The following is a 13,263-nucleotide window of genomic DNA, read 5'->3' on the forward strand; positions in this document are numbered from 1 at the left end:
GGTGACACTGCCTGACCACTGCTACTCTTTTTCTAACCGCTCAGCATTACCAGTGTTCAGTCATGGGAGTAACGGCGTTACTTTTTTCAGTAACGAGTAATCTAACTAATTACTATTCCTATCGTTACAACGCCGTTACCGTTACTAACAAGAAAATGTGGTCCGTTACTATTTTCCAACAAACAGACGGTTGAAGCGGTGTTCAGTTTACCGCGTCTTGTATCAGTTGCACAGAAGTAGCTGTAAGTCATCTGGGCGCTGCAGCTTTAAGCAGCTGCGTGCTCACGGGGATCACTTTCTGCCCGACGATCACTTTTTGGCACAACACCTGAATTTAGTTTTCCTATTTATTTCTAAACAATTAAATTTTAATAAATGGACTGGTACTGACAATCAAATCAAGCACTCATAGCTTATAAGTCTTATTCAGTCAGTCAGACACATTCATGCAGTACTTTTGATGCTTTGGAGGCAACTCTTGGTTCTTACTCCAAAATAATAATAATAATAATAATAATAATGATGGATTGCATTTATATAGCGCTTTACAATTCCACTATTCATTCACACACTGGTGGAGGCAGCTACAGTTGCAGCCACAGCTGCCCTGGGGCAGACTGACAGAAGCGAGGCTGCCATATCGCACCATCGGCTAAACCGATAAAAATACAGACTAGAGGAACAAAAATTGACCCACTGAGCTTTAGCATTGTAGGCTCTACCATGTAAGCCACAGCTGCCCCCTTTATAAAGGGACTTAAGTCCATTATATACAAATTTGAAATACTCCTTCAAATAACTACTCAATAATACGCACACTTACACACCTTGAACTCAGAAATGTAATCAGAAATAAAAATGGTGCAGAAAACCATCAACGTGCATGAAAAGCAGTGGTGCATAATTGTGTATGCTTGGTAGGGAATGGTGGTAGGGTAGATTGATCTGTAATGGCGCAAAGCAGAATATTTGCATCTAAAATAGGATATAGCATAAGTAGAACATAGAAATACATTAAAAATTACACAAAATTCAAGTAAATGAGTACTTAATCACAGTCGCGCTCTCACCCGATGGTGTTGGGCACTGTACGATTAAAAGTGCTCTAGTCCAGCGTTTTACTGGGAGGCACATATTGAGCTGGTTGTTTCAAATCAGATTTAAGTAATCTTTCAAACGCAGACTGTAGATTCAGATGTCAGAAAAAAATTATTGGGATTCGATTTATTGACTTAAAGGGGAAAAAAGTAAAAAATCTCTCCCTTGCAGAGGAAACCCAACGTACTTAAGAATATAATTTGAGCCCAACAACTTCTTTACTCCCTAGCTGTGCTGGCATACGGATGGTGATAAAGTGGGTGGTAAATTGGTGGGGCTACTGAGACATGACGAGTGGCAGCAATGGCTGACTCAACCTTTCCTTCTCGCTCCACGGGTCAGAGAAACAGACAAAGCTCTGTCTGAGCCTGCAGTCCCAATCCAAGCCTGTTATGGCACAAGCTGCAACTTGGCCAAATGACACTGATCGTTTAATGATCTGTGGCATGTCACTGCAAGAGGAAAGTGGGTGAGAATGCCACACGGCTCACTGACTGACAGCAAGTTAAAGTCTAACACTGTCACGATGTGGAAATAGGCATTTGAATGTTGTAAAATCAGAGCAGGGATACCGCACGATATGCACACTCACGCACACTCACGCACACACCGAGGGGACGTTCAAAAAGTCACGTTTATTGTTGGCAGCCGTAGTCTGTGTTTGGTTGTGTATGATCATGGAGACGCCTACTACAGCAGGAACTAAAACAAAGGTGGTTTGGATTACTCTGTCAAGTGTTTACATGTCTGAACGTGGGCAGAAGTTACCAAATGAAATGAAATGAATGAAACTATACAGCGATGTATTATTGAAAGTTCAAAGATCAGTGTGGGCGCTAAGTAGAGGGCAACAGAAGTCGCCTCTGCCCACCTTCACACTCCTGCCAAACAGTCTTTTTTTTTTTTGTCCTTTTTTTAAAGCATCCTGATCCATCCTGACATTGAGGCTGATGTGATGCAATTGCAGCACGGTATCCAGATAAGTTCCTCAAACTAATCCCGAAATGGATTTCAAAGAAAGTGAATGACGACATATGTTCAGATTAAACACTCTGGTGAAAGGCTGGGAGGGGGGAGGTGAGAGAGCAGAGGCTTGGATTCTGACCGTGTCCAGGTGAGTGCGCTGATGCTTGGCCCGATCGCTGGAGTTGCTGAAAGCTTTCTGGCAGCCAGGGTGCTGGCACAGGTACGGCTTCTCTCCTGTGTGGCTCCTCAGGTGGATCTTCAGATTCTCCAGACGAGAAAACGCTTTGTTACAGCCCTCGAACTGTGGAGGAGGGGAGACAGAGATTAGAGCACAAAGGCAACCACACTTTGGCAGGTATGCACAGGACCACACAGGAAAAATAAGCAAAAAGCCCACATGCATGCACACAAAAGAATTGAAATCAATCAGTGTAAAGCTGGCAAACGTTAGAACCGTGTGGGTTGTGTATATGTGTGTGCATGTGACTCAGAGATAAGTTGTTTCCTTCAGTCTCATAATTACTCACACAGATGGAGCTCACTGTAAACGATATATTAACTAGTTATGGAAAAGAAATTAAATACTTAAAGAAAACCTTTTACGCTGTTACGGTGGGAGATGCTCAGATTAAACACGAGGATAGCAACTTGTGATTCACAAGCTCAGGCTTCAAACCTTTCGGTTACAAGGGTCAGCCAATCAGAAGAAAGTTGGCTTAAATGCAACTTTGCAAACAATTTGTTTTGCACTAAGACTCAATACCAGAGAAATAAAGATTATGTTGAACTCACTCGTGCAAAGCCACTCTAGTAAAGCAGAGAATAAAAGATGGACCTGGGAATTAGCAGAAACTGTCCACTTTAATAATGTGGGTGGTGTAAGTGCGAGCATTTTTTTTCCATGGCTATTATGTTGCAGATCCAAAGACCTTTGTTGAAAAGCACATCCACTTGAAAAACAGCCGCATTCATGGCAGTGCTCTTGTCTCGAGGCTGCCATCTAAATTGCCGGGAAACTGGAGTGTGCCGTACAGCAGCAGTTAATGGGCTGTAATGCATAGCATGAGATAAGTGTGCTGCTGTGTATAGTTCATTAGACTGACAAGTGACAGTGACTGTAAACAAGCTCATAGCCGACCCAGCTTGGCTCATTTGATCCCGACCACTCTGCCAATGAACACCACAGATTTGTTAACATGTGAATGATTCATGAAGCTTCTCGCATATCCGCTTCTTCTCTTAAGGAGAAAACACAGCAGGCTGGTGGAAAGGGCAGTCCCCATCAAAGCCCCCCTACAGTGGATGCTGTGTAAAGAGTCACAAAGTCTACTGGTGCACAGTAGAAAAGGAAGTTCAGCTCACTGGTACTTTTTTCTATTTACTTGTACGTACCCTCATGCACTTTACTATCACTCGGTATAAAAGCAAAAGCTGTGTCAGGACTCTTCTTCTGAACAGTCATTTTTCTGTCACCCAGTGAGGGCTTCATTCAAACCATGTCAAGAAAATAAAATTTAAAACACTCAGAGTGAGCCAGGAAAGCATCCACTCTGGTCAAAATATGACTATAAAATTCTTAAACCATAAATTTTATACAAAGTCTCATACAGGAAACAATTTTTCCACTCAAAACCAGTTTTGGAAGCGGCCTGAATGGATCTCAACCAAAATAAAACTGCAGCTCCAAGGCTGTTATAGGGGTGTTGTGGCCTTTCTGCTGTATCCATTGTACGCTGACCTTTAGCGAAGCCTCCTGACAACAGGTCAGGTTACAGCTAAGGAGAGAGTGACACCATTTTTCTAACGGTCCTTCAGCTACATCTAGACTCAATACTCATCCCTGGTCTTCTTCATTCACTCGCACAGTGCAGGCAGGACCTTCTATTCACTGAGGCTCCATTTAATATAGGCGAAACCTAAGCCTGACATGGTAGAGCCGTTTTGGGTGACCATGCTGATCTGCAGGTTTATGCATGTGACTGAGCAGCTCAGTAAGAGAGTCCTAATCTGCCCAATTATGGCTACTCAATGCATAGCTCCTCATAAAGTTTGTAAGACCTTTGGGTGGATGACTATGGAACAAAAGCTTCCTTTCACCTTAATAAGTTGCATTTTTCCATTTGATTTCCATCATAATTTGCAAAATAAAAATGAGACTGACTAAAAAATACTGAAAGTTGGTAAAAAAGAAAGAAAGATGGGACTATTAATGCCTTAAAATTGTATTTTCTCACCAAACTGTAGCTGGATATTGGTGGCACTATGATACCTGAGAAACAGTTTCTCATCAGTTTTCAACAATCAGCAATTAAAATGTATTGAAGTTTGAAATGAAGCATTTCCAGCCAAGGTCTGCATAATCTGTACTCGTCTCATTGTGCTGTAAATGGATAAAACTGAGGCCCTCAGGTTAAGTCAACACGTGCCAAAGGGCCCATAAACAAATTCATTCAGTCAAGCTGCAAACTCTGGTTTAAAAATGCAGCTGATAAACCGTCAACGTCTGCGCTTCCTTGTAAGGCCACCTCCAGCTGGATTCAAATGTGACTCAAAGTTCATAGATTCAACTTTACAGCAGAAGTAAACAAGTTCATATGTTTGTTCAATTCTTTGACAAATATGAAGGAAGGATACTGGCTTTCATTTGGTGAGTTAAAACTAGAACATCCATGACATAGTAGTTCATCCGGCTCTTGTACCATTCACAACTCACAGGTTAACGTCCATAAAACAACACATATGTGCTTGACTTGAACACAGTTTGTGTGAAGACCCATTTGGCGATCATTGTGTGCAAGTTTAATTCAATTCGGACCTTTCTAAAGACGGAGTACTGACTCTTGTGAATTCAGGATGGATGGACCCGTTGCCACAGAATGAGCTTATCGGCACTTCAGCCAGATCCATAAAGGTGAGGCTACTTTACACTCCATGGATGCACCTCACAGCCAAATGTGCTCTAGTTAGCTGATACAGCCACTTTTGGCACGGAAAAATTAAAATGATGTAAAACAATCGTAAAATGATAATACACAACAACAAAAGCCCAAACATCTCTGTCAGCACGGTAGCATGTCATGGCGATGATATGGTGCTTAAAACGAGAGCTTCTTTAATAGTATGGAAGTTGTTTGGCTACAAGAGGCTAGATCTCCAACAAAGCACAGTAATAAAATATGGAAGAAAACTGTTACTGACAAAGGTGGAAACAACAAAACTTGAAGCAAAAACACACCGTCGAGTACAGCCGGGCTGTGACGGCTGGAAAGGAGGAGATGCTAGCAGCTGCTGATGTGCAACCCAAAAGTAAACAAATGACTCAAGAAAGGTCTCGCAGGAGACTCGCTGGTTGCACTCCATATGACAGGAAGGTTATTGATGCAATTACATGGAGCTAAAAGAGGGCTTTAAGCAGCTGAATCAAATGTTCGACCCCAGACAACATCCCAGGAATTTTTCAGTTTCCATTTTTTATTATGTGACAATATTGTACAGGTTTCTGAAGCGTAACAAGGTGGTGACTGTTAGCGTGTTAAGCAGTTATGCTGCACTTTTACTTAATTTCCAGGGAAAAACACCAGTGTTTACCTTTGACTCATCCTGTGTCACGACTATTGTACTGTATTGCTGCTGCTGGCACCTTGACAGATTCACACTTCGAATGAGGTCGTCTATCATCAGCAGTTCATTGGAAAAAAGAAGGATAGAAAATGCCCTTTGCACTAATAAATGCTGCTGCCTGCAAGCCAGTAGAGTATTTTTCAGCATTTTTCTTGTTATTTTCATACATACCAGTATTGCAAATTTCCTACAACTTTGAGGCTATATTGCTCTCCCCTAACAGCCATAATGCTAAAATCAAGGCTTCAATATTTTTTATTTCCAGCATATAAATAAACTTGCTTCAAGTTCTTCATAATTTATCCCTGACTGCTGAGCTTCGATTGGGTAAAGATAAGCTTGTAAAGCTGAGATGCTATCAAAGTAAGCATAAAGAAATGCAGAAAATTTGCAGTACGATCACAGCTAAACGTCTGCTTGCCAGACTGAAATGAAAGATGAGGAAAAATATTCACAATTCCTCAACACTACACAAACACATGCTGTCTGGGGTTCAGCATTTAGCTATAAAAATGTCTTAAAGAGTTCACATCATACAATGCTGTAACGCGGGAAAACATTATTCTCGAGTCATACCAGGCAAATGTTTTGGATGAAAACAAGAGAGGCAGCAACGGTGGGAAAAGTTAATAAAATCTGTGCGAATGAACATCCACGCTGCCGTACCACTCGCGACAGACAAGGTCTCTGCTTACTGCTGAAACACGGCGCCGGGCGTTCGAGTTCGGAAAACAAAAATGGCTATTATTGACGTGCCAAAAGTTTATTTATGTATAAGGGAATAATCCCTCTTTCACTCCTTTTTTTCTGCAATATAAATTTGAGGCTGAATTATAGTTAGGGGTCCGCTGGGGAAACCGTGTTAATCTTGTAAAGCACATTATTACTGCGGGATCACCACTTGCAGTTTGCATGGAGACAGCCAGAGTATGAGGTTTTCCTGCCTGCTGAGAAACCAACAGGCACTGTCACCTCTAAGCATGAGTTTGTACCAGAAACCCTGCATGAAAACGTTGTGCTAAAGTAAGACGTTAAAGCGTGGCCGATCTACGGGTCCAAATGATCCCTGTCGGCTTCATTTCATTTGGTGTTTAAATGAAATACATGTATACTGCTTGTGTTGAATGTCCAAGGGGATTAAAAGTGTTCACGTGGACATATTTGGTCTCATCGTGGCTATTTTATATGTCATGCTGTGTGTTTTCATTTCCAACTGAAGATATATTGTACATCAGTGGGGTCCTGCATCATCCATGAGAAGCTGACTAAAACACACATAGCAAACACACAGGCTGAAGTGGTATAAACAGAGAGCTCTGGTGGCTGAGGCTTCTAACACAGGGTGGATTTTACCTTTGATGTTATCTATGCAAACACTTTAGGCGGAGCTAATCACATTAATTGCTTTAAACATGTTTAGTTTTCCTCTCTGAAAACCTCTGTCTAAGGTAAACCAGCAGATGACCGCACGAGGGGAGCGGCGCTGGCAGCGTGGTGGGATTTGAGCCCCATTTGACACCATCTCACCATTGATTTGGGGGGTGCTCAGTAGCACAGTAAACATTGGCCATGACAGCGGGGTCCTGACACGGCTGAAGGGGGCGAGAGCGGGTTGAAAGGGTGGACAGGCCGCCGATCACAACAGACAGATTATGGGCCCAGCATGCAGAAGAGTGGCGGTGCGTCGTGCCTGAGGCCTTCATGGGAAATGACTCCTGACTGGCAGGTAAAAGGCCAAACAGTTTCAGAGCTAAAAGGCAGCAGTGTACCGCTCTCCTCACATGCAGCGGCTCATTAGCAACCTGCCGGAGCTGCGGATGATGGGAACAAACTGGCCGTTATGGACGGGTGCTGCGGGAAATATGGCTGCTGACATGTGTAACAGAAATCTGATTAAAAGCCTTGATGAATGGTGTTCGAGGAGCGGTGCAGAACAGAATCAGAAGCAAATCAGAGGTTTTTCTTTCTCCTGAAAAATAATATCTGACTGTGGCCCTTGCAGCCAAGGTCATCATTGACAGAAGTCATTTCCCCTCCCCCCAAAAATAGCTCCAGGATTTTCTGCTCACCTTAATGGAGTTGCTACAAATCCCTCCTACATCACATATCTCTACATCAGCACATTCACTAACGAGTTTAATTGCTAACTAGCATGAAATTCCCCATTTCTCATGTTCTGGGGGTTCCCCATTAAAAGATTCTCTGAGCCTAACAGTCACGACTTCTTTTCTATAATTAGTTTTAACCCAATGCATACATTAAGGCTTCTTAGCAGGCAAGATGAGGGTAAGAAGTGTTGGTTGCAAATGAAAACACTGCCAAATAAAACATGGTATAAAGTGCCAATGCTCAAAAGCAGGTTGTATAACATTATAGGTATGAAAAAGGGAGTTTGAGGGAATGAGTTGGTTTATCACAAGGTGTCTTTCTCTGCCCTGACCAACGAGGAAAACCACCAACACTTCAGGATCTGTTCCGAGGGAAGGCTGTGGAGCAGAGTGCCCCGGCTGCGGATGAGAGAAACATGTGCATTTAATCTGCCGGCTTCCAAATGCCCTGTGGCAACCACAGCAAAGAGCAGAAAAACGTAAATGGATGAAATTATATCCATATGATTCAACGAGACAGCTAAGGAGAGGCAGGTTTCTCATGCGCTTCGTCAAGATACAAAATTAAACACAGCTTGGCTAAAACATTCGCATTACATAGTTTACACATATCATTTCCAGTGTGAACCGAGATCCTTTTAGCAGCCAGCTTCATCTGCTGTGAATTGAGCATTAAAAAGAATCAAAAATAGCGAGCGGCTTTTTTTGTTTATAAGATGAAAAATTAATTCACACCCGCCTGCTTTGAAGCATCTTTTCTACTTTGCCTAATTTTTTTTGATTTATGAATGTGAGATATCAGTACACACACGCACACACATGACTGCGAGGGAGGGAGTGTTGTCCAGATGCGAATGAACAAGAAAACAGAGCAAGAGCTCAGCCGATAAATTGGTGGGAGGAAGTAGTCATGTAAATGACTAAAGAAATTGTTCTTAACAGCTATTTTGCACTCATGCCTGAATAGTTTTGGGGCCAGATTAAAAACTACGTGGATGGCACAACAGGAAGCATTCCTATGATGACTAAATGGGGCTCACATAATGAGCCAGCCCAGCTGTTTTGTTTCTCTCGCACGCTGTTTGCTGAAGATTGAGGAGGAAGTGTAGTGATGGGTCTGAACCCCTGCTCCCGCGGTGGAGGCCTGGCACGGTGCAAGCCTGGGTGCACAACAACACGGTGAGCTTTCATGGAAGCACTTAACCTGCTGTGATCCAGAGACCTCCGTTCAAATGTCGACCAGCTCTGCAGCCCTGCTTCACATTAGGGAGCTAAGATGTGATTTCCCCTTAAACCTGGCAGCCCGGGTTTTACGGGTTCATCAGGTTGAGGCGGAAAAAAAAAATCCAGGGTCACGTTCTTATTGAGATGAAGTGAGCTGACAGGGAAAAGGATATTTACTGCGCTATCATGAAGCGTTAGTGGAAAAACCAAACGTAATTCCAGCTAAATTGCACTGGCATATTTAATTTTCCTTCTGGGCAAAGGATCAGGGTGTTAAGAAATAATTTTCACGTGGACATATTTTATACTCGACTGAATGAAAACAAGCCAAATCTGCAGTTCATTTTAAAGCAGTATTATTGATTGCATACATATCAAACAGCTCGTGCCTCAGTGACACGAGAGTAAAAATAGATCGGCAGCCTCGTTGCAAAAAGGAAAAATCGGTGGTTGCATTGAGTTTTTTTTTCTTTGCGTGCTCAACCTCTGGGCCATGACTTTTGATTGCAAGGTAATTTCACAGGTCGCCTGGTAGGAGGCAACAGGCCCTCAAACAACCTCAGTCCAACTCAGATTGTGGCAAAAGTTTGCCGTCTCCTTTATAAAAGCAGACCGACTGCCAAGACACGGATCAGGTTGAGTCAACCTGTGCGGTGAGCGCAACTTAGCTGCAAAGCATCTTTTTGCAATAGGAGATTGCCAGCTGTATTCCAGTTACATTGCTAAATAACAGCAATGTCATTTTGCAGATAATCGCCATCCTGCAGTCGCTATTTGAGGAGAAATTTCTGAATATCTGTGTGGTTCTGGTTGGACTCTGAATATAAGCAGTTAATGTGAATTTCTGAGTGTGAAGACGGCAACAGATTTGTGATTTTTGCTGAATTATCACAGCTATTTGCATTATTATCACGCACAGATTGCATGTAATTGTCAATTTGACCTCATTCAATTGGAAACTCATTGCAGACTGACTCCATCTTATTGCTGTTTCATCACTGTCTTACTGCACCAAAGCTGCTTTGAAGAAAACACTGCGATCGGTTGCCGACCTGGTCGCTGTTTTCAAAGCCAATAAGACCAACAGTTTACTGCACTCAGTCGCAGAACTGTTGGTCCTACGACTGTCCTCTTTAGCAATGTAGTGAGAAACACTATTGTCTCAAAACTATTTCTTTTCAAATCTGTTCCACATCTGACTTAATTTAATTGTTAAAGAATTGATTTGGACAGTGTCCTTGCATCAGTGTTCCCTAACGATTCAATGACCGCTGTGTTTGAGAAGGATTCTGGGTGTTTATTTTGGGGATGAGACATGATCCTATTATGCCTCCGTTCAGCTCCTGAAAGAGCCATCCCACTTTGTATCATGACAGCAGGGTTACAGTCGCAGCAATCCTAAGCATTTATAATGGCTAATTAGAGAGCAACACAAAGCTTGCAGGGCCACGGCCATTAGTAACCATCAAGACATTAATTATAAACCCATTCACGAAATCCGAACCCGCCATGAAAAAGACAGACTGGGGGTTACGCAATGAAAATCCTAAACATGATCTGTGTTCCGAGCCGGCGCCTGGACTGATGTTACTGGCAGTCAATGCAGGATCCTGTTTGACAGGCCCATGAGCTACGGCATCCTCTAACACTCGGGCTTCAATCTATTCAGCACCTTTCACTCACACTTGCCTCCATTCGCACTCTCGCTTTCTCTTGCTGTCTCACTTTTACCCTCTTCAGCCAATAAGCTCCTCTTGCACTGCAATGGAGTGTTTTATACCTTAGCGCAGTGGTTCCCAAACTTTTCTTGCTGGGCCCCCCTTTGTTTTACAAGAAAAATGTTGCCCCCCCCGCGCGTGCACGCACAAACACATCCTCCAACCACACACGCCCATATTTTGCCCCATTGCGGTTTATTTCACACCTCAAACATTTAGTAAACAATTAAGCAAATACAAGTAATGTGCAACAAATTACAGGTAGTAGTAAATTAAACTACTAACTCTTTTACGCTCCGTCCACACCTACATGGGTATTTTTGAAAACGCAGCTGTGTCGTCCACACTAAACGGCGTTTCGAATCAGCGAAAACTGAGATTTTTTAAAACTTAGTTTTTGCGTTTACGTGTGGACGAGGAATACAGTGTTCATCACGCAACGTCAAAGGTATGCGCCTTTTTTCACGTCAGCTGTGCGCCACGTTATTGTTTACATGAGATGAATTGCAGAATGGCAGATTAACAGTATTTTGTCTCTATCTGCAGGAGTAGTTACTCATTAAAACAAGTGTTTGTGAACTAAAAATCAAGAATGTGGGATCCTGTTTGTCAGTGATTTGAACAGCCCAGCGCTGCTCCCGACGAAGGGAAAACAAATCTGCAGGGAGACCTACCTCGGCACTTGTGTAGGTGAAGCTAAAGGGAAGATTTGCTTCATCATATGTTCTAGTCTTTGGCTCAGGCTACGTCCACACGTACCCGGGTATTTTTGAAAACGCAGATTTTTCTATGCGTTTGTGCCTTTCATCCACACGTAAACGGCGTTTTCGGTGACTGAAAACTGAGATTTTTAAAAACTCCTGCTAGGGTGGATATTTTCAAAAACTCCGTTTTTGAGTTTACACGTGGACGAGGTAAACGGAGAAAACGCAGCGTCAAAGGTGTGCGCATTTTTTGACGTCACACTGTGCGCCACGTTATTGTTTCGGTGAAATGAATTTCTACAATGGCGGACGTAGACAAAATACTTACTGTTAATTTTACTCTCTGCAGTGTTCAAATGCTTACACACACACAGTTACTGTCCCTCCACACATACGACTCAGTTCTGCTTCTATGCGCCATCTTTGTTTACGCTTTCCCACCCAGGCTGACTTCTGATTGGCCAACATTTCTACACGGATAGGAATATAGCGCCACCTGCTGCTTTGGCATGTTCCTAGCAGCGTTTTCCTTCGTTTTTGGCTTTTATGTGTGGACGGGATTTTTTTTTAAAAACGAAAACGGAAAATCTTCGTTTTCAAAAATATCCGTGTACGCGTGGACGTAGCCTTAGAATGAAGTTGGTTTGGAAACATATGCAGCGATGCTTCATCTCCTGCTTTGTGTTTCTGTGGGCGCAGCGCTAGCAGTGTCCAAGCGTTTCGTCCCCCCCCCCCAGGGGGCGGGCCCCACACTTTGGGAAGGTCTGCCTTAGTGTCTCCATTTTTTACTGTTGGTATTGGGGGATGATAGACGCCAATTCACCAAGAGCCAGTGGTGACAAAAATAATTACATTTAATTGATGAGATTTATGACTCTTATTAATTATTTGACACATGCTGTAAAACGAGTCCAATGTGACGATTAGTCTGTTTTTACTGGCTCCAACCAGCCATCCATTATTTTCTCCTTCTTCTGTGACTTTTCCTTTTTAAGCGTAACTCGAATTCTTTTATACTTTAACCTGCCTTGTGTTGATCTGCTTCCTCTTTACATGCATAGCCCTTAATCTCGCAGACTGAAAACCTTCCAAGAAAATGTGCCACCCTGCTTGCTCAAAACGTTGCACGTCTTGGGACTGGATTTCATTTCAGTGCTTTAAGGCTGCTGGTAATGGAGAAATTGGCATCTTTGCACATTGCCACAGGTCTGGAAAGATGCCCCTGCTCTGACCACAGTTCCTGACATTAACCATTTATGCCCCAGAAAGAAAAAAAACACGCCCACTAGTTAACCACAGCATCTACCCAGTAAACCAAAGTACATTGCCAGTAGCTGTTTTTTAACAGTATAAAAGTGCTTAAGTGTTTATTTTGTTAAAATTTGGATTCTTGCTGCGGTCAGAGAATAGTTCGTACTACAAGCGGCCAAGTTTTATTTTCATTGTGATGCAGACACGCACACTCTTCTCTTCTGCATTCCCTTTTTTGTTGTTTCAGCCGATAAGATGAATGTTAGTTTTCCATCTTGCGCAGTGATTTAAACGTGTGTGTGACGACCTAACATAACGAACAGGAGGAATCAAGCGTTTCTGTACCGCACAGGCTTGTTAGGTAAAAAAAAAAAAAAAAGAAGTGAAGGCCCTTCTCCCTCTCTGGCAAACTATTCCACACAACCCAAGAGTTGACACAGCTGTCTAAAGAATCACGCCTACTGTGGCACACACTGGCAACTCTATAACTCTGACGTGACAACAAATAAACATTGCTGAAGGCCAGAGAGTTGCCAATCAAAATACTTCCATGCCAGAAGTGCTATAGTACTG

The 13,263-nt window shown here is 42.8% G+C and overlaps 1 protein-coding gene across 1 annotated transcript in view; it reads right to left on the reverse strand.

Moving 5' to 3' along the window:
* Positions 1 to 13,263, reverse strand: part of glis1b (GLIS family zinc finger 1b) — a 77,725-nt gene that overhangs the window by 21,961 nt on the left and 42,501 nt on the right. The window contains exon 5 of the mRNA XM_085397792.1: positions 2,204 to 2,365. Within this exon, the coding sequence (XP_085253918.1) occupies positions 2,204 to 2,365 (162 nt within the window). The remainder of the gene's footprint in view (positions 1 to 2,203; positions 2,366 to 13,263) is intronic.

Source organism: Rhamphochromis longiceps, linkage group LG23, assembly GCF_057381845.1.
Source record: "Rhamphochromis longiceps isolate RC_006_pf linkage group LG23, R_longiceps_female_GT1.1, whole genome shotgun sequence".
NCBI lineage: Eukaryota > Metazoa > Chordata > Actinopteri > Cichliformes > Cichlidae > Rhamphochromis > Rhamphochromis longiceps.